Consider the following 19059-nt stretch of genomic DNA (forward strand, 5'->3'; position numbering starts at 1 on the left):
GGCAAACTGGATAATTGCACACAGAGCGAACATAGGGCCACCGGTGCCATATAATTTTAGTGAGTGAAGCGCAATCTAAAATTATATGGGGGCCCTGGGCTCCTGAAAATCAGTGGTAACGGGCGAATGCATGGAGTTATAAGCACACGAGTATCTCGGGTGCACAGCAGCGACCCTGCATCTCCCGGGGGGAAGAGCCCATCACAGGTTTGCTTGGCATCTTCTCACACTCCTTTTTATGTTGAAAATAATGAGGCTAATAGGCAGAGGCAGGATTTTAGGACCTTAGGAAAAAAAGGGAACATTAGTTTTTAAAAACTGAAGAGCACTGATCTAGAAACAAAAATCAAGACCACTGTGGAGCTGTTTTCTTATACGAGCTTTGAATATTTGTCTTCCCTTCGTAAGTGGCAAGGGAAGGAAAGATGTCTTGTATGTGTCACGCACGGCGGCCTCCAGGCTCTAGGAAAGGCACTCGATGCGTGTGTGAAAGGAAAACGGGTGCTGTGGTCGGGAAGGTCTGGGTTCCAATCCTGGCGCTGTCTTTCCTAGCTCAGATCCTGGACAAGTCACTTCCTCTCGGAGACTTTCCCATTTCAGAAAATGAGAACACTACCTGTCACCCAGGGGAGCGAAGATCTAAGGAAAAATGCCCGAAATAGTGCCTGGAGTACAGCGGGTGCTCATTAAATGCTGGTGCCCCCTTTGCAGCTAATGTACCCATCCCAGGAGACAACATACGGAGTCTGCAGGCAATGCAACACCCTCAACACCGTTTTTTAATTAAGCCCCACATTCACAGCTCAGGAATTCTCACCCAGAGGCCTGCCCCACCTGCCTAGCACCAACCTCCCACCCCAGAGAAGGGCCGCCAGCTAAAAGCGGGCAGTTCTCGGGGGCCACATCACGACAGATGATGGTCATTCGGGTTTTATTGAGGACAACTTCTTTGAACACACACATCCAGTCTGGGAACAGAAATGTACAGCATGAGGCTTAAATAACTTTCATACACTATGTACAGTCGTCGGCAGAGGTACAAAACATATATACATCTTGTGCTAGCCACATAGCGAGGAGGGCCGGAGCCAAATGAAACCCTGCAGCCTGGGCAGGGGGTGATCACTAGAAAAGAGCTGGTGGGCAGGGCAGGGCCCTGATTCACTTCAGGGGTCTTCTCTGACCCTTGGCTCTTCTTGGAGTAGTTCCCACTTCCCTGCAAAGCTCTCGGGACAAGGGTTCAAAAAATTGGACTGGGGTACGGTAAGGGTTGGGAGCTCATCTGAGTGCCGGGGATGGGTAGGGGGTGGGGGATAGAACAAAGATGCCACAGAAAACAGAACTTTCCTTGTAGACTCTGTCCTCGCACATAAGAGGGCAGTGAGGGATCTGGGAGCCAGGAGAGGAAGGCCAGGCCCAGGGAGGCCTGTGGGGCCAGTGGCCAAGCCCTGGCTCCTGAGGCTGGGCCAGGAGGCTGTGCTAAGCTAAGAGAGCAGTAAGCAGTTTCCTGTTTGGGATGGCAAGCGGACAGATGCCACAGATTTGGGCCACTTGGCGGGAAGAGACTCACCGCTCTTGCAGGGCAGGCCCTGTCCAGACAAACACGACGGTGGACACACCGGGCACAGGCAGGCGCTGAAGAGGCCAGGGGCCGTGCCTGCACCCAGCCCAGGCTGCGTCCGAGGATGCCCCCAAGAGTCGGCATTGTCCGCGTGATGGAAGAGAGCAGGGCGTTTCTGACTTCACAGCAGCGGTCTGCCTGCGTCTCCACCACACTGGGTGGCGTGAGAAAGTCCCAGCAACAGTCTTCCCTACGGTGGTTTTGTGCTTTAAAGCTGCCCTCTGCCCAAGCGACACCGCCCCAGGCGGGCAGCAGGGCCAGACAACCAAGGGTTGTCCTCGGTTGATGCTGTAGTGATGGTGGGTGGGCACGGAGACCACTCCCAGATCCACACGTGTCCCCTCCCAAGGGGCTGAAGGTGGTGCCGTGACCACGTCAAAGGCTTGGGTGTGCCTTTCCTCTTCCTTGGCAATCTCCAAGGGTAGCTGCAGGGGCTCCCCTGGGGAATTCTGGCTGTCATGGACGAATCGGCCACTCAGATGAAAGCAAACACCGAACTGGTTAATACTGAGAACAGAGCCCGGCGCAGGACTGTGCGGAGAAGGCCCACGGGTGGTCAGCTTCCAAAGCATTCGAGGGGGCTCGGCCTAGATGACAGGCACTGTGGCTCTGGGCTCCTTAGGCTCAATAGGGCTGGCACCCAGTCCGGGCTCAGACGTTTAAAGATCTGGGGCGTGGGGTCGAGTGAGGGAGCTACGCATTCTGATGTGGCTGGGCCGGCGTTGGCCCAGACTCAGGGCTGCAGATGGGCAAAGAAAAGTAAGAAGCAGTATGATGAGCCCAGAGTCAGGACAAGCCATGGGCCGAGCCCTGGTCTGAGTGAGGGCAGGCCCCTCCAGACACAGACATACCCAGTCTACCTTTGGACAGAACCAAGCTGGGGTGAGCCTCCCGGACTCGGGTCTGCCCAGGCCACCTGCCACAAGCCTTGCTATTGTGCTCAAATCACAACCATTTTGTGCTTCCAACCTTTAGGATGTTGGGGGCCTGCCCCCTAACTATGTACCTTGGACATCCCTGAAGGAGTAGGCAGAGACTCCAATGCTCTTGGAGCACAGCTTTTGGAAGGGCTCAGGGCTCCCGGGGGACTTCAAGTTTCGAATCAGTGATACTCGCCAGGACAGCAGAGCCAGCCCGCCATGAGGTAGCTGAGCCATCAGAAACAGCAGGAAATGGGCAACGACGCTGAGCACCTCTCGCAGGCCGTAAGGTCGTATCTGGCGCAAGAACGGGCCTTGCAGCTACAGTACAGTCGCCCCAGGCTGGGGCCTCCCTGGCCCATGGGGACAGTGCAGTCTTTTGTGTTTCTACAGTTTGTAAACAGTCATGCAGACAGATTCTTTCTTACAGGTTGCAAGGTTGAAGCTTTCTGATCGGGTGGAGAGAGGGTTGGGGAGGGGGAGAGGTGCTTACTTCCAAGTGGCTGAGGGAGCTGCCGGTCACCCCCGTGACGACTGGAGGAGGAGGGATTTCTGGCCATTGAAGACAGACTGTCCCCGGCGCCTCCGGGAGGCCAGTACTCAAGGGTATGTGCTTCAGCTGACCCAGACTCCACCAGCGTGTCCAGCAGGGGCCACTAACAGCAGGACAGCCTTCTTAGTCCCGGGGGTAGCTCTGAACAGGGCAGAGGCTGGGCTGGGGACTCAGGCCCCCGCAGGTGTTTTTCCCTTTCACAGCTAAGACCGCCTCCTCTGCCCAGTGCGCCGGCACACTCCCATGCCGGGGACCACACAGAGAGGGCTCCGATCCCCTGGGCAAATAGGGAGAGGCACAGAGGACAAACACAGCTACCTCTGGAAAGTCTAAAAGTCGCTGCATATCTCAGAACAGAGTGGGGGCTCCTGGCCCCCTCACTGAGGACAGGAAGCACAAGACCAGTTAAGCATTGGAAAAACACTGTGGACGGGTTGGGGCCCAGGAATGGAGGGATGTCCTGCGACTCCTTCCAAGGCCCAGTCCTGTAAATTCAGAACTGCCCCAACAGGGGGCGCTGGAACACGGATTTAACCACATCCTTGGAGCCTTGACTCCACAGCCCCAAGGCAAAAAGAAACTAGGAATTCCCCTCTTCGCTGCTAATCTAAAGGGGAGGACCTCTTGCCCCATGCCAGCTTTAAGGCTTGAAAATGTCTCTCTTGAATAACCAGAGAGAAAGAGGCTGGAAGGACTCCCTGCCCAGTCGGGGTGAAAATACAGGTGAGCTGGGGAAGGGGCTGGGCCATCCTCACCGTCCAAGCCACTTCCTGGTAGACACAATCCTCTGAGCTGCTTCCTACGTGGCCCACACGGGACACTGGGAACGGGGGACCCCTGGCCCTGGGCTGTGGGGCGGAGCTCCCCCGCCTTTGGGGGGCAGCGGGCATGAGACCCCGCGAGTGAAAAGACACATGTGGTGCCGCGGGCATGGCTGGTGTAAGGCTGCCCAGCATGGGTGCCAGGCCCCGGGGTGGAGGAAGGCACTGAAGCGTCAGGCGGCCTAGAGGTCAGGGGTGCACTAGAATGGTCCCTGGGGGCAATGTTGGGGACAGGCCCGAGCTGCAAAGCAAACAGAGGAGGTGGTCCTGGAGGGGCTGGTAGGGCGGATTCCCTTTGGGAGTCCCGAGCCCCAAGAGCAGAGGGAAAGAACATGTGGGGAGAAACTTCAAGTCAGTTTCCAGGAGGCAACAGCAAAAAATAAAAATAAAAATAAAATAAATTAAATAGCTGAAGTATTTCTGACTATCTCCCCAAAGGAATTTTTTCTAGCAGCTCTAACCTTGGCCCCGTCGGAAAGGGACCCCAAGGAATTGCTGGGGTCATCTGGGAATGGCTGTTGGTGGCCAAGGGGCTAAGGGTCAGCCGCAGGGCCCAGCTGCCTCCACCTGGTTTCCATGGTTACCTGAGGACTATCATTTTGGGCTCAGAGGCAGGTGTGGTGGCTCCAGAGGCTGCATTAGGGGAGGTAGGGGGAGGCCTGTTCATCGGAGGGGGCACAGCAGGGGCTGGAGACGCTTCACCTCCCCTACGGGGCCCCACCACTGGGCCAGAGACTTGAGGAAGGGCATGGCCAGCTCAGCAGGAGAAAATGTGGCCAGAGGGAGGGCAAGGGGAGCCTGAGGGGCTGCAGGGAGAGAAATGAGAGGGAAAATGCCCTTTGGCTTCACAGCTTAAATTCCCCCCCAACCTCCCTCTCTCCCCAAGAGGCAGGGGCTGGGGGAATAGTATCCCATAGGAAGGTCAAGGGAGGGGAAGGATAACAGGAGAGGGGCAACACCCGATGCCCACACCCTCTGTCCCTAGGGCAGTTGGCCCGTCAGGCCACAGCTTCCCTTCTGTGCTGTCCAGGCTGCCGGGGGCCGAGGGTCTGGGGGCCATCCTCTGAAAGACAGCCAGGGTGAGGACTGTTGTGTGCTCCTAGGGTGGGCCACCGGGTAACCGCCGAACACTCCAGAACTTCACCGTCAGGTCACTGGGGTGGAGGACAGAGAGGGACTGGTCAGCGATCGAAGGGGGCCTGGCTGGCTACCCCCAAAGCAAAGGATGAGCCAGATTCCCCAAACTCCCCAAATGTGGCTGGGGCCAAAGGGCAAGCATTGCTCAGGATGAAGGCGGACTGCAGGGGTGGAGGGGTGGCTGCTGGGCAGAGGGAGAGGGCCTGTGCTCTCAACGTCCCCAACAGAATTCTCATCATGGGTTTTCGTCGGTGTTGTGTTGTTTTGTTTTGTCCAGGCCTGGCTGCTCCCCCCTCTGCCTTCTGCCACCTGGCACCCCTCTCCTGGGGGTCTGTCCCACTGGTCATGCTCGGAAGAGGAGGGTGGGAGGAAGAGGGGCAGGCAGGGCATTCACTCCAGGCCAGGCAGGGCGTGAAGGGAGAGTAGGGAGGAGGAGTAAAATAATCTCATACCGTTGAGAAGCAGCTCAGACCGAAGTGGAGAAAGAGAGGGAAAAGGAAAGAGGGGGGAATGAGAGAGGAGACGGGAGGGGAGTGTCAAGGCAGGGTGGTGGCTCGGCCCTTTATGGCCAGGACCCGGCGAGGAAGGCAGGGGGTGAGTCCGGGGACGTAATTCCACACCTTTACCCGGCAGTCACTGTTGGGGGAGAGAGGCAGAGAGGCAGAGAGGAGAGGCAAGAGGACATGGGGAGGGAAAGAGGGGAGAGAAGGGACATGGTCGGACGAGAAGGAAAAAGAAGAGACCCCTCTGAGGAGCTCCCCTGTGGGACAGAGGGCCTGGCCATCCCCTGGATGGGGACCAGAGCTGGGGCGGGAGAGGGGCGAGTCCAGGGGGTGGCAGGCCTGCTCCGTGGTCTGAGATTCGTGGATGGGGGAGGGGGGTGTAAAGACAGCAGGGTGGGGGCTGCTCTGTGAGGGGCAGGAAAGGCTTGCAGATAAGGGGGTGAGTCCTGACCTGGGGCCCAGCACCTTCCTGCTCCCCTGCCCCCGCTGGGCACTCTTTGAAGGCCAGCACAGGCTAGCAGGCGCTGTGGGGTCTGCTCCACGAACCGAGCCTGTTAGGATAGCTGCAGGGGGGCCCGAGTCTCCCCAGCCTGCCCTGCCCACACCGGGGACCGGGGTGGGGAACAAAAGCAGACCTCTCTGCCCAGCACCCACCTGGAAGCAGTGAAGATGTGCTTGGCATTGGTGCAGATGGCGTTGATGGGGCTGTCGTGACCCCTGATCTCTCCGATGGGCGTGAAGTTATCCACGTTCCAGACCTTGATGACGCCCGCGCGGCAGGCGCTCAGCAGCATGGGGCGGCCCGGGACAAAGGCCAGGGCACACACCCAGTCCTTGTGTGCATTGGGGATTTGCTGCGGAAGGAACAGCACCAGTGAGGGCTGGGGCCAGTGCTGAGTGGGCAGAAGCCAGCAGAGGACCCTGTGCCACGAAGGACAGCTACCAGGATCCCTTCTGCCTCTGAGGTCCCCAGGTAGGCATCACTGGTCCAGGAGGCAGGCCAGGCGGGCCCATAGTAGGGATTGCAGGGGCCCAGAGATGGGTCCTTTGGTGGCCCCCCATTCCGGGACAAACCCAAGATCCTGCACTGGTGGAGAACTCTTCAGCTCTCCCAGGGTTAAATGCTCAGGAAAGGGAACATGGTGACTCAGCTTTAGAGTCAAACCTAGCGGCTGAGAGCAGCCCCCTTTCCTGAAAGCTGCTGCGTAATGGGGAAAATGGGGGGTGTGCGGTGCTGCAGGGAGGCAGGGGAGTGGACACAAAGGGGAAGAGGGTGGACAACAGGAAAGCTGAGGAGACTCTGGCCCAAGACCCTGGGTCCCCAAGGCCCTGCCTGGACTAGGGAATAGCCCCACCCTAGCGCCCCCCCCTTCCCTTCCACCCTCCATACCTGGATGAGCTCCTGCTGTTCCAGGTCCCATTTCTTGATGCCATTATCCCGGGAGCCACTGAAGAGGATGTCTCCCTGGATGGCAAGACACTCGATGCCATCATAGTGCGGGGGCTCAAAGTTGTGGGTGGGGCCAATGGTGCCGGTCACACACTCGCCCAACTCGAACATCTGCAGGAGGAGAGGCTGGTAGGGAGGGCCCGAGGCAGTAGAGACCGAGGGAGGAGGGCCAGGGCCAGGGCCACCCCCCTGCTATCACACAGCACTGTGGTCCCCAGGAGCCCACAGACCCAGTTTGCCCGGCCCAGGGCAGTAGCCACTGTCCTGGGGGAGACAGGTGTCCCCAGCAGGAAAGGGGTCCCGGAGGAACACTGCTTCTTCCAAGGACAGAGGCCTCTGAAGGCTCGGGTCTTGACCCTTCCTAAGGGGACTGGGGCAAGGGGTAGGGGGAGACTGGCTGAAATTAACACAGCTCAACATGCAGCCGATCTGGAGAAAAGTGGGTTTGGGGTGTGAACCTCCTTTTAAATTCCTTTTATTTTATAATAAATATTACTTGTACTTTAAATAGAAACATTCATCATAGCACCGACCACCCTCTGCTTCTCTACTGCTTCCCAGTTTCTGACCGTGTACATATAGCTTTCAATGATGTAATCGGGGAGCAAACGGAATTAGTGTTGTTTTGTATCCTTTGTGTTTTGTTCTCATTTTATCATTTTAGAAGGTGCGCTGCAGCCCATTCAGCAGGTTTTCCCTAATTTATGTGACTGCTATTCGACCCTTGGACATTTAGTGGTTTTAAATTCTTCACCATTTACAAAATATCGCTGCCATCTACTTTCTGCACACACCTGCTTGCTTCTTTGGGGTGATTTCTTCAGCATAAATCCCCAGAAGTCTCATTATATTTCATGAGTATTTCCAAGGCGACGGGGTGGGGGGAGCAGGCAGAAGAAACGCAGAGAATGCCCCCCACCCCCTGCCCCAGGCTGCAGAGGGAGGTCTTCTTAGGTACCTTAACGTAGTGGTCCTTGGAGCCCGTCACCACCAGGTCGTGCTGGCTGGCGGTCTGGGTGACCGTCAGGCACATCACAGGGCCAATGTGGCCAGTCAGCTTGCCAACGGGCTGGAACCTGCAGGTGGGGAGAGGCCCGCCCGTGGGGGGAGATAGATCAGAGGGAACCCTGGGTTGTGGTGGCCGGGTCCATCCTGGAATGAATAGATCTGGCCAGGGCACTCTCCCTCCCTCAAAACAAGATGAACAATCTAGACATAAGCTGTCCTGGGTCCCAGGGATCTTGGGGAACACGGGACCTGCATCTCAGAGCAGGGACACAAGGCCGACAGCACGGGGAAGCAGAGGACCCCCGGGTCCTGCCAGCCCTGAAGTGTGGCACCCAGAGCCGCGACCAGCGTACCCACCTCCACCACGCCAAGCCCCCTGCTGCCCCCCACGCATCTCCCTGACCTGCTGAGCTCCCAGATGCGGACGGCATTGCCCGAGGCAGCATACAGCATGGTGCCTGAAGGGCTGAGGGCGATCTGGTTGATCTGATGCTCCCCCTGAGCGCTGGTGATAGCGCGGGTGGATGTGGCAGCACAGGCGTCACCTGAGGTCACCTGGCCCGAGGACCTGCCACAAGCAAGGAAAGCAAGGTCAGAGATCAAAGCGGTCCATCCACACAGGCAGGAAACCGAGCAAACCTCACTCAGACCAGGCCTGATAACCCAGTTCTTCCAAGAAGTCTTCCCTGACCGACGGAGAGGAGCCAAGCTCCTCTTAGAAGTTTCTAGTCTGACGTGGGGGAGACCAATGGTGATAGTGCCACTCCCCACCCAGCAGAAAAAGACGGTAAGACTCAGTCAGGGGACTGGGTTTGAACCGGGGTCTGGTGGAAAACGCTTAATCTTTCTGAGTCTCAGTTTCCTCCTCTTTAAAAAGAGGTGATAATACCCATTCTATTTCCTGCGCTTCTTTGGTTTTTTAAAAAGACTACTCTTAGAGAAATTACAGGATCACAGCAAAATTGAGGGGAAGGTTTCCCATATCCCCTGCCCCCACACATGCACAGCCCTCCGCCTCTTACCAACATCCCCACCAGAAGGGTGTGTTTGCTACAACCGACAGACCCAAATGGACACATCATAATCCCCCGCCGTCCACAGCTGACCTGAGGGCTCACTCCCGGTGTGAGGTTTGGACAAATGTGTAATGACCCGTATCCACCATTATAGTCTCACACAGCAGAGTTTCACTGCCCTAAAAATCCTGTGTTTACTCTTTTGAAAGGACCAAGTTAAATTACAGATGACAGCTTATAACGTGAACACAAGGGTGAGCAAGACTTCTGTTAGGAAACAATTTCACTTTGCAGGAGCCCTTGTCTCACTTCTGTCTCCCGCACGTCTGTCCACCTGAGACCGTCAGGGTCGGGGATCAGGACCAGCTCTGGCGCCTCATTTAGGCAGCTAGGTGGCCGGCGCGGCTTTGGAGACTGCTGCCGTCTGCTGGGGCCACCCTGATTCCCGGCTCCCCTTTCAGACCCACAGGGGGCCGCCCAGCACACCCCAGGGCCAGGGCCCGGGAGGCTGAGATGAAGCGAGGGGGCCAAACAGTGCAAAGGCTCGTTCAAGTTGCTGCCCTGGATGCTGTCCCCTAGCCCAGGGATCTCACTTTGCCCCCCAGATTCAGGTCAAATCCATGTGACTGTAAGGGCCTCTGTGTCCAAGGAGCTGGACTCGGCTATACTGAGTAGGTCACCACAGCTGAGTGCTGGCACCCAGCCCACCACCACGAGCCAACTGGGGGAGTACCTACGTGAGGGTCCGAATGCACTTGGCGGAGTCCCGGATGTCCCACACCTTGATGTAGGAGGTAGACACGGAGAACACAAGCCCGGAATGGCTGCAGTACTTGATAGACACCACGTTGTTGGGGTGGCCCTTGAGCGCCGCGATCTCCTGGCCCGTGACCAAGTTCCACATCTTACAGCTGCGGTCTGGAAAGGACAGGGAGAGAGGCGGGGGGGAGGGCAGGTGTCCGTTAGCGGGGGCCAGGTCATGCACGCTCCCCCTGCACGGGGGTTGTGGAGGATGGGGGAGACGGCCCACAGACATCCAGAGGGAGGAGCCCTAGGTCTAAGGGAGAGAAAGATGGGCTCGTGCATGCTCACGTGGTGTGTGTGTGCACAGAAAAACCCCGGCGAGAAGCCCGTTAGAACTTTAGGCCAGGGTTTCTCAAGCAAACTCTATACATAAAGACCAGAGTTCTGTGTGTGTGGCCAAGGTGCCCTGGGCTAAAATAAAATTCTTAAGCTTTTGGTGTCTATTCCTACAATTGCTAATAGCTGACACGATCAATGAACAAACGGCGAGCAAATCTTACGGAGAAAACCTGGAATCAACAGATCACACCTGGATTGACAACTCGGCCCCTTCTCGCCGTGCAAATACATATGTGTATGACTATCTTTCTATTGACAGATGTACTGCAGAACTGTTCTTTCTGCTGGTAAGACTTTTCTGATTTTGTTGCTGTGATTAAGTAATCGTGACTGTGTGAGGTCCCACTGCCAAGATCATAGGGATTTCTTAGATGAAAGTGCTGGGGTAGATGTCAGGGGGTAGTAGTGTCGGGGGACTGGGATGAGGAGACAGGGTGGGGCACCTGAGAAGCTTCCTGGAATTTCCGAGGAAGCTTCGGAAGGAAATGCTGGATGGAGCCACTAGGATGAGCTATGAGGGGAGACTTGGTCAGGGGCACCCAGGCCGGGGATCCTTGAGCCAAGGCAAGAGCCATGAGACAAGGTAGCCAGCAAGCCGACCCCACGTCCTCAACTCCTGGGGGCTCTGTGTTTTCATCTTTACAGCCCACTCTGGCAAAGGAAGCAGGGATGGGTGTGAGACCTAACCCTACCAGGCCAGTCTGGGTTCTACTCACCTTTGGATCCGGTGAACAGCAGCTCATCCGTGGCGTCCAGGCAGAGGATGGGCTTGGTGTGGCCCTCGGCCATGGAGACGCACTGCAGTGGGGCTGTCCTCGCACCCTTGGCTCCTCCAACGGGGGTGATGATGCCCCTTCCCAGGAGAGAGGGAGAAAGGGGGCACCTGTCAGCCGGGAAGACTGAGGCCGGGTTGAGTGAGGTACACAGATAAGAGGGGGCAGAACGGAGAGAGGACTAAGGCCTAATGAAGGAGACCCCAGAGACTCTGGCCAAATGCCCTCAGTGCCTGAGAGCTGGGAATAGGCTGTGCAGGTGGGGAGGGCCTGTCTGCACAACAGCCTGTCAGTCACCATCTTGAGCACTTCTGGGAGCAAACTGTGTGCTAGGCACAGCAGGAAGGAGACGTGGGCCCTGCCCATGGGGAGTTGCCATCTGATGCCCGCCCGACCAGATCCTGAGACGTAAATGCACGGACGCCCCGGCAAGGCAGGGCAGAGGCCCAAGGGCTGCACTGGCTCCTGCAGCAACTATGACTCCTCCCTGCTGCTGCAGTTAACCCAGGGTGAGGTGAGGGGTGCAGAGAGGGAGGATGCTCGGGCTGTCACCCCCCAAGCACCTCGGTGTCATCTGTCAGCGACTTCTGGGGCTGATAAATGCACGCGTGCGTGCAAGTGTGCACACATACACTCCTGCCCACCCATGAGCCCCTTTTGGACCTGCATGGTCAGACCTGTGACTGTCATTTACAACGGCCTAACTTGATCCCTTTAGGGGTCCTCAGCTCAGCTCTGGGTTAGGGATGTCGAGGCCCCCTGGGGAATGAGGCCACATACACCTGGAGAAGCACCTCCTCGTTTCCCACGAACATTCTGGGAGGGAGAATAAGGCTTGTCCTCAGTGAGCAAGAGGATTTTGCTACGCCAGCCTGCTGGAGGTTCTGGGGATGTTTTTTTTTTTCTCAATGAGGGTCTTTTGGAATGAGACCCTGGCCAAGTTATGTGCAAGTCTAAAAATATGTTCTAGTTCTTTTCCAAAGAGAACAATGCTCCTGACAGGGATGCCGTGGCCTGTGGGCTACTGAAGTGACCAGTGTTCTTCCCACAGTGCTGGTCATAGCCCCCATGGACTCAGCCAGGCCCCCCTGCAAGGATGGCAATCAGACAGGGCCAGGTGCCAGCTGGATGTCACACACGTGAGCCCCCAAAGATACCTGCTTTGGACACTGGTTTGGGCCCAGCTGTGTGGCTGGGAAAAAAGCCCAAGACTGCTGTGGAAAGTATATTACAAGGATAACCCTCCTTAAGGTTATGAGAGAGGCTGGTAGTCTGGCTAGCTTCTCACGGTGGTAAAGCCTCGCTCCCTGCAGGCAGGTTTGCAAAGACATCAATAGTCCGGGCAGCAGGTGCAGTGAGCAGTGGGCACTGGGAGAGCCGGAGGGAGCTCTCCGCCCGGCAGGAGCTCAGACCCACCAGGTCCTAGGACATGCTCCTCGTAGTAGGGTGCTATGCTGGGGTAGCTGGAGAAACTGGCCACTGGTCATCCCAAAGCTGGGAAAGGAGGTCTCCTAGCACCCCAGGTCCACGTACCAGGAGATGTGGGCAGCAGGCACTGCCCCCCTTGCTGCTCTTCTCAGAGCCAAGGTCTGAAATGTGCACCTCACTGGCACAAGCTGAGCAAGTCACAAGGACGCTGGCGACGGCCACCAACACCTGCCCAGCTGGGCCCTACAGGCCCCTAGGCTTTCCACAGCCTTGCCCCCTCACCCTAGCCCCTCAGCAGAGCTCGGTCCCAGCCCCAGACAACCCCGGGCTCCCATGCTCTCCCCCTCCCTGCCCAGGTGATAAGAAGAGAACAGTGCCTGTGGCAAGCAACTGTGCACCCCTCCCCAAGCCCCCAGCTCCAGCCGGGCCTGGCCAGTCTGAGGCCACGCAGCAACCCTGAGAGGGAGGAACCACGGGGGAGGGAGAGGCAGGCCAGTGGGGAGGGCGGCATGCTGAGGACTCAGGTGTGCAGGCGGGAGGGGAGGTGGAGCAAGAGGCAGAGAGGGGACAGTAGAGAGTGAGAGCTGGGAAGCCAACACGGGAGACATTCTGTGTGTACCTCAGGACCTCCGACAAAGAGGAGTCGCTGTCATCAGACCTGGGGAGGGCAGAAAATTAGCTGGATTAGGGGAGAGAGGAAAACACACGAAGGGATGGCAGAGGCAGCAGCAGCGTGGAAGGTCAGAGGGCAGGTTATTCTCTTCAAGGGCAGCGGGGAGAGGCAGAGGGCAAGGGCGCTAAGGGAAGCAGGAGAGGAGGTGGGGAGGGGCCGGCCGCCAGGGGTCCCTCAGTAACAGGGTAGGAGTGAGGAGAGGACCACGCTCCAGGGCGACGTTCAGCTCGTGGGTCATTTACAGGTTCCAAGCCCCTGGCTGCCCCATCGTACAAGCTGGGAACACCCTGCCCTGCCCCAGCAACGTTCCTACATGCCTGAGGCCAAAAGCCATGCCTGATCCTATCCACCCCCTCCACCCCCCACCCCCGGGAGCTGGCTTCTTCCAGCGATTCCTCAGGGACTTATTTACAAAGCCCACTGTCCCCCGCAAGCCCGCTGGGATGGGCCTAGGAGCTGAGTCTATACCATGCCTGGGCCCCAAGATCTGGTCCACTGGACAGGGCCAAGGTCTGCAAGACAACCAGGCTGGAATGGCCAGAGTTCCACCTCCATGCTTCCGGAAAAGGGACCTGCTGACTGTAAAGGTATGGTGGGGGTGGGGGCACCCCGGTGGGCCTGGTCCAGGCTCGGTATGCTCCTTCCGAAACGGAAACTGAGCCAAGGTGGGTTTGGGGAGGGAGCAGTACGTTGACCCGGCAAGAGACATTTCTGTGGAGAAGGGCTGATGTCAGGTACCAGGTGCAAGACCTAGCACTTTCTAGCCTGGGCTCCCCTGAACAACAGCGCTGCCGCCTTCCTCCCTGCCAGGGTACAGATGCTTTTAGGGAGCCAAGAGAAGAGCCCTCTCAGAGGCTGCAGAGAGTTGGAGACGGCTGGGGCAAGGTCCAGAGTGTAGGGAGCACAGAGAGGAGCACGGGGAGGACAGGGTCCCCCCTCTCCCAAGGCAGAGACCCACTGGGAGGAACGTAGGCTGGAGCACGTCAGAGGCCCCAGGTTCTGGGCCCAAGCCTGCCACCTTCTAGGTAAATGTCCTTGGGCCTCTTTAAACCTCATTTCCTCTTCTGTAAAATAGGGAAGAGAGTTCTCATGGTTGATTATAGTCCACGTGAATCACATATATGAAAGCAGGGTGCACAGTGAAGGCACCTTCTGAACGCACAGGATTGCTGTTAATACCCACTCGACTATCCGTAGTCACAGCAGCCCAATGGGAGCTGAACACATGAGTCGGGCTGATCCTGCCATGTGAAGGCAATTAGGGAGTCCCTTTCTGCTGGGACAGTGCACAAGGGCCACTGGGACCTCGTCTGAGCATGTGTGGCAGGGAGGGAGTGGCTGAAGTGCCAGGAAGGGGCTTCAGAGAAGAATCCAAGAGTCAAAGAATCAGCAGAGGATTCAAGGCACAGTTCTGGTGAGGCCCTATGGGGGGGGGGGTCTGACCTGTGTGAACATCCCCACCTGACTGCCCCCTGTCTCTGTGGCTTCCTTCTTGCCCTCTCCTGAGGTCCCAGCATGCTGGGGGGTGGGGGGGGTGGGGGGAGGAAGGGTCCACAGTTAGAATAGAAAGAACAGAGATACCAGCAGAAGAGCTTCAGAGCCTCGTCTCTCAGAGGGGCTGGAGCAGCGTGGTCAGGGTCTGCCAGCTGCCCCAACCCTGCCTGCGTCAAGGATCAGCCCACCTCTGCAGCGCCCTCCCTGGCCCCCCCTGGCTCTTACTTGTCCAGTGCTGACCCTTGGCTCTGATTACTGGTGAGACGAGAGAAGACGTTACGGTCATTGCGGGGCCGAGTAGGAGGGGATGAAGGGGGCGTGAATCCCACATCTGTGGACCTGGCGAGTGGGGACACAGCAGCATCTGTCAGTGACCACACCCCCAGCCCACAGCCTCACACGCGCACTGTTTCCTGCACCACCTTCTGTCTTGGTTCTAAGGCCTGCAGGGTGGGGCCTGCTGTGCAATGATCCCCTCCGGGTTAAGCTCCTGGTTGCCGTTCTGAAACAGTCCATCCTCATTATTCATGGCTTCTGTATCTGGGAGTTTACTTGTGCATTAAAACGGATTTGTGATCCCAAATTAACTCTCACAGTGCTTTGGGGTCATTCCCAGACATGGAGCAGAGCAGCCAAAAATTCAAGTCCCCAGATGCACACCTTCTCAGCAGAGGTCAAATGAGGCGTCCCTCTGCCTTCTTGCTCTCCTACCGTAAACAAGTGGCCTTCTTGTGGTCTATTTAGGGCCATGTTTTTTGCATTTTTGTGCTTTTCGTTGGTGATTTCACTGCTTAAAATACCCCCAAAGCATAGTCCTGAAGGGCTGTCTGGCAGATGTCTAAGCACATGAAGGCTGAAATGTGTCTTATGGAGAAAATACATGTGTTAGGAAAGCTTCATTCAGGTGTGAGTTACAGTGCTGTTGGCTGCAAGTTCAATGTTAATGAATTGACAATATATATTAAATGGGATGTCTTGAAACAGAAACACATATAAAACAAGGTTCTATATCGATTGGCTGACAAAAATGTCATGACCGGAAGCTCTCAGGAACCTACCCCTGAATTTCCCCACGAGCAGTGGTTGAGTATTAGTTCAGTGAACTGATTCCATGTTCACAGTGACTAGATAGAACGTAAGTACCATGAATACTGAGGATTGACTGTATCGTCAGGGAAGGGTCCAAGACTTCACTGTACCGCCCCATTGCAATAGCCCAACATTTCCTCTCCTTGGAAAGCTGTCATCGGGTTTGGCCTACACCCTCCCTTCCTTTGAAGGGTCTTCATGAGTTCAGCCTAAAGCCCTCAGATCGCAGCTCAAGTGTGTTCTCTCAGTTCCTGGGTGAAGTGATGATGGTCTGTGAGGCCCCTAGTATACAGATATCCATGCAACTCCTCCCCACTGAAGGCCCCCACCACAAGCCACTGGTATGGGCATCTGCCCCGGCTTTGGACTGGAGGGAGGGCTGGGAGCTTGAGCAAATCCTCCTGCCTCCCATCAGGTCGTGTGGTGGCAAGAGGTCATCTTGAGCCCCTGCCCTTCTAGTACAAAGCTGTATGACTTGGAGAAAGCATCAAAGCTCTCTGAAAACTAAGTGCATGCCAGATGACCCCAGGAGGCATCTGGTGACCAGCAGAAGTTCTGTGGGTCATAGTGCTATGAATGGCTAACCAATTAGAGACTTGGCCACCATTCTGCAATCATCTCCTGGTTTTTCTTTAAACTTCTACGCTCCTCACATGACAAGACTTTAGAAAGGGCTGAGACCTCCCAAGTACCCGTGGTTATGAAAAGGAGCTGAAGCATATCAGTACAATGACTAGTTGAAGCCACGACAAAGCCACCAATGTTGAGCTCATATCAGCCAACAGTTTTGGGCAGCAGGCTTAGCCATCCAGTTCAAGGTGCTTATGGAGATGATATTTCCTGAGCCCATGCCTGACAGGATGGGGAAGGGGCCACTGGGGGAAGCTGAATGACTTAGTCAGACCAGCCCAGATTAAAGTATGCCTGATTATCTACAGAGTAGAACATCACAGCGATTCATGCATCCAAGGACGGCAGTGACTCTGGTGCAGGTTCCGGAACATGCTCTCACCTAATGGGCTGCCCTCGGTCATACGACTTCCTTCGGGTCAGCGGTGATGTCTCCGTGGCTCGAGACTGCCGGGGGCTAGAACAAAAGAGTCCAGTGAGGCCCAGACCTAACTCCCTGCCCACCCTGACCCACATGGCTGGCCCTCCTCCTTACAAAGTACTGCCTCTGGTGGGCAGGCTGATGGTGCGTGAGACCTTGTCCCGGTAGTAGGGGTCTCGGATGGAGAAGCCCACTCCATCCTCTTTGATCTCGACAAGGGAGGCCAGGGACTTGGTGATGTTCTTGGTGGAGATATCCAGTGGGGGACCCAGGCACTCGGCCGACACAGCCTTCATTTGGGCAGACAGCTTGGGCTCACCCTGGGAACAGAAGGACGGGGGTGAACCAACTTGCCCAAACATAACAGGAGAGCTGGGAGAATTCTAATGAAGGAAATAGTGCCACTTGGCCGATGGTGAAACCACTAATGGAAGATCCAGGTGAACACCACCCAGAGACCATCTCTCAAGACTTGTAGAGAATCCAAAGCAACTGAAAGGGTTTTACTGCCCTTATTTGGACTCTGCACACACAGAATGCCCAGACTGACCTCTTTCCTGGTCACCAGCTAATCAGTTTATCCAAAAACTATGCACAACTCACCGTTCCCAGTCTGCAGTCCCCACCCTTCTCTCTTTAATAAATTCTTTTTCTTGGTTCAGATTAATAACTGACCCCTCACTGGTAGGTGAACTCCCCCATTGTTGACTCCCATATTATTGAATCAATAATCTGCATGCAGAATAACTAGAGGTCTCAAGTTAGTCTTTGACTCAGAGCATGAGGCAGAGTCTGGTGGGGAACGGGGCAATTTTTGAAAGCAGGGCCTCTGGCTCTGGTGACATCATTAGGCTGTGACTCCAGCCATTTCTCCCACCTTCCACCTATCTCAAAAAGGGTTGGGTTGTAACCGGGGTTACGTATCTGAGCACCTCCCAATTCCAACCCAGGGCATCTCCATCCCAGCTGGAGGCAATATTGTTGGGTCAGGGCTGGGGGGTGGGGGCAGAGCTACAGAAAGATGGGAGACCAGGCTACAGGGAGACTGGCCCTGCTGCAGCCTGTCTGCCTTCCTATAGGGGCTCACCTTGAACTTGAAATCATCATGGCTGGTGGAGCCCTTCATGGTGAATGACTGGGAGAAGCTAAGGAAGAAGCAGAGGGAGTTCAGGATACTGAGAGCCTATCCTCTGGCTCTCTGAGCCTTAGACTCGTGGATTCCAAAGAGCCCCCAAATCTAGGCTTAGCCCTGGGACCCTATGGCAACCCCCACCCCCAGCCCCAGGTTCATGCTATGAGCTGTCCTCTCACTCATGACTTGGAAACTCACCTCCCCTCAGAGAACTCTGAGATCTCCTCATCTGTGCTGGCATAACCATTCTCTGTGGAAGGGAGGAAGGATGAGTAATGAGAGGCCCCAACAGAGTGAGGGGAGAAGGGATGGCCTCCCTCCCACACCTTACCCACTGGGATCAGACTGGGACTTCTGGAGGAGTTCTGGGGAGGTGAAGGTCCCCCCCACCCAGGGGATGGAGCTAGGGAGCACTAGAAGAATCTAGGAGCTTCGAGGCCTCTTCCCACACCCACCATACCCTGCTGCACGTTGTAGATGAGGGCCTGCAGTTCAGGGTGTGTCTCAGCCTTCTCTCGCAGGGCATCCAGGAGCAGGTGGTTCTGGGAGGAACCCGCTATGTCTGTCTGCCTCAGCCGTCCCTCTAGCAGCCGGATCTGGGCCTCCTTCTGTGCCACTTGTAGCCCCTGTGGGCAAGGAACCAGGCCAGGGGTTACCATTCCCAGCCTGGCTTTGTGGGCACCTTCATCACCACCCTCAGACAACCTGCTCCCAAGGCACCTTGGAGGGTGGCCCTCCCAGACATCACCCGTGTACCTGCTGTCCCAGACCTGGGCTAACTCCCAGACATCACCTGTGTACCTGCTGTCCCAGACCTGGGCTAACTCCCAGACATCACCCGTGTACCTGCCCCAGACCAGAGATGCAACCCCACCCTTCTAACTTTCCCCATGTACACATGTCAGGAGAGGTCGCCTTAGATATGTTCCCCTGTTATGGGCTGAGTTGTGCCCCCACCCTCCCAAATTCACATGCTGACAGTCCAACCCCCAGGACTTCAGAATGTGACTGTATTTGGAGATACGGTCTCTAAATAGGTAATTAGGTTAAAATGGGGTTCTTAGGGTGGGCCCTAATCCAGTATCACTGGAGGCCTTCTAATAAGAAGACATTAAGACACAGGCACACACACAGGGAAAACTGCACGAAGCAAGAAGGCACTCGCTTACAAACTAAAGAGAAAGGCCTCAGAAGCAACCAATCCTGCCGACATCTTAATCTTGGACTTTTAGCCTCCAGAACAGAGA

The 19059-nt window shown here is 56.3% G+C and overlaps 1 protein-coding gene across 4 annotated transcripts in view; it reads right to left on the reverse strand.

Moving 5' to 3' along the window:
- Positions 1-914: 914 nt before the first annotated feature.
- The window catches only part of KIF21B (kinesin family member 21B), a 50556-nt gene continuing 32411 nt past the window's right edge, over positions 915-19059 (reverse strand). The window contains exons 22-36 of one of the 4 annotated variants that reach the window (XR_009613619.3): positions 18273-18438; positions 18011-18062; positions 17768-17825; positions 16795-17000; positions 16642-16716; positions 14766-14879; positions 12993-13031; positions 10889-11025; positions 9767-9947; positions 8417-8581; positions 7964-8081; positions 6946-7116; positions 6210-6409; positions 5505-5688; positions 915-5069 (exon numbers count right to left, since the gene is read on the reverse strand). Coding sequence is in view for 2 of the 4 variants with exons in the window: in XM_060644058.3 (XP_060500041.1) it covers positions 5015-5069; positions 6210-6409; positions 6946-7116; positions 7964-8081; positions 8417-8581; positions 9767-9947; positions 10889-11025; positions 12993-13031; positions 14766-14879; positions 16642-16716; positions 16795-17000; positions 17768-17825; positions 18011-18062; positions 18273-18438 (1737 nt within the window). In the remaining 2 variants the exon portion in view is untranslated. The remainder of the gene's footprint in view (positions 5070-5504; positions 5689-6209; positions 6410-6945; positions 7117-7963; positions 8082-8416; positions 8582-9766; positions 9948-10888; positions 11026-12992; positions 13032-14765; positions 14880-16641; positions 16717-16794; positions 17001-17767; positions 17826-18010; positions 18063-18272; positions 18439-19059) is intronic. The other 3 variants (XR_009613620.3, XM_060644058.3, XM_060644059.3) reach the window with 3 other exon arrangements.

Source organism: Panthera onca, chromosome F1 (assembly GCF_046562875.1).
Source record: "Panthera onca isolate mPanOnc1 chromosome F1, mPanOnc1 haplotype 2, whole genome shotgun sequence".
In the NCBI taxonomy this organism is placed as follows: domain Eukaryota; kingdom Metazoa; phylum Chordata; class Mammalia; order Carnivora; family Felidae; genus Panthera; species Panthera onca.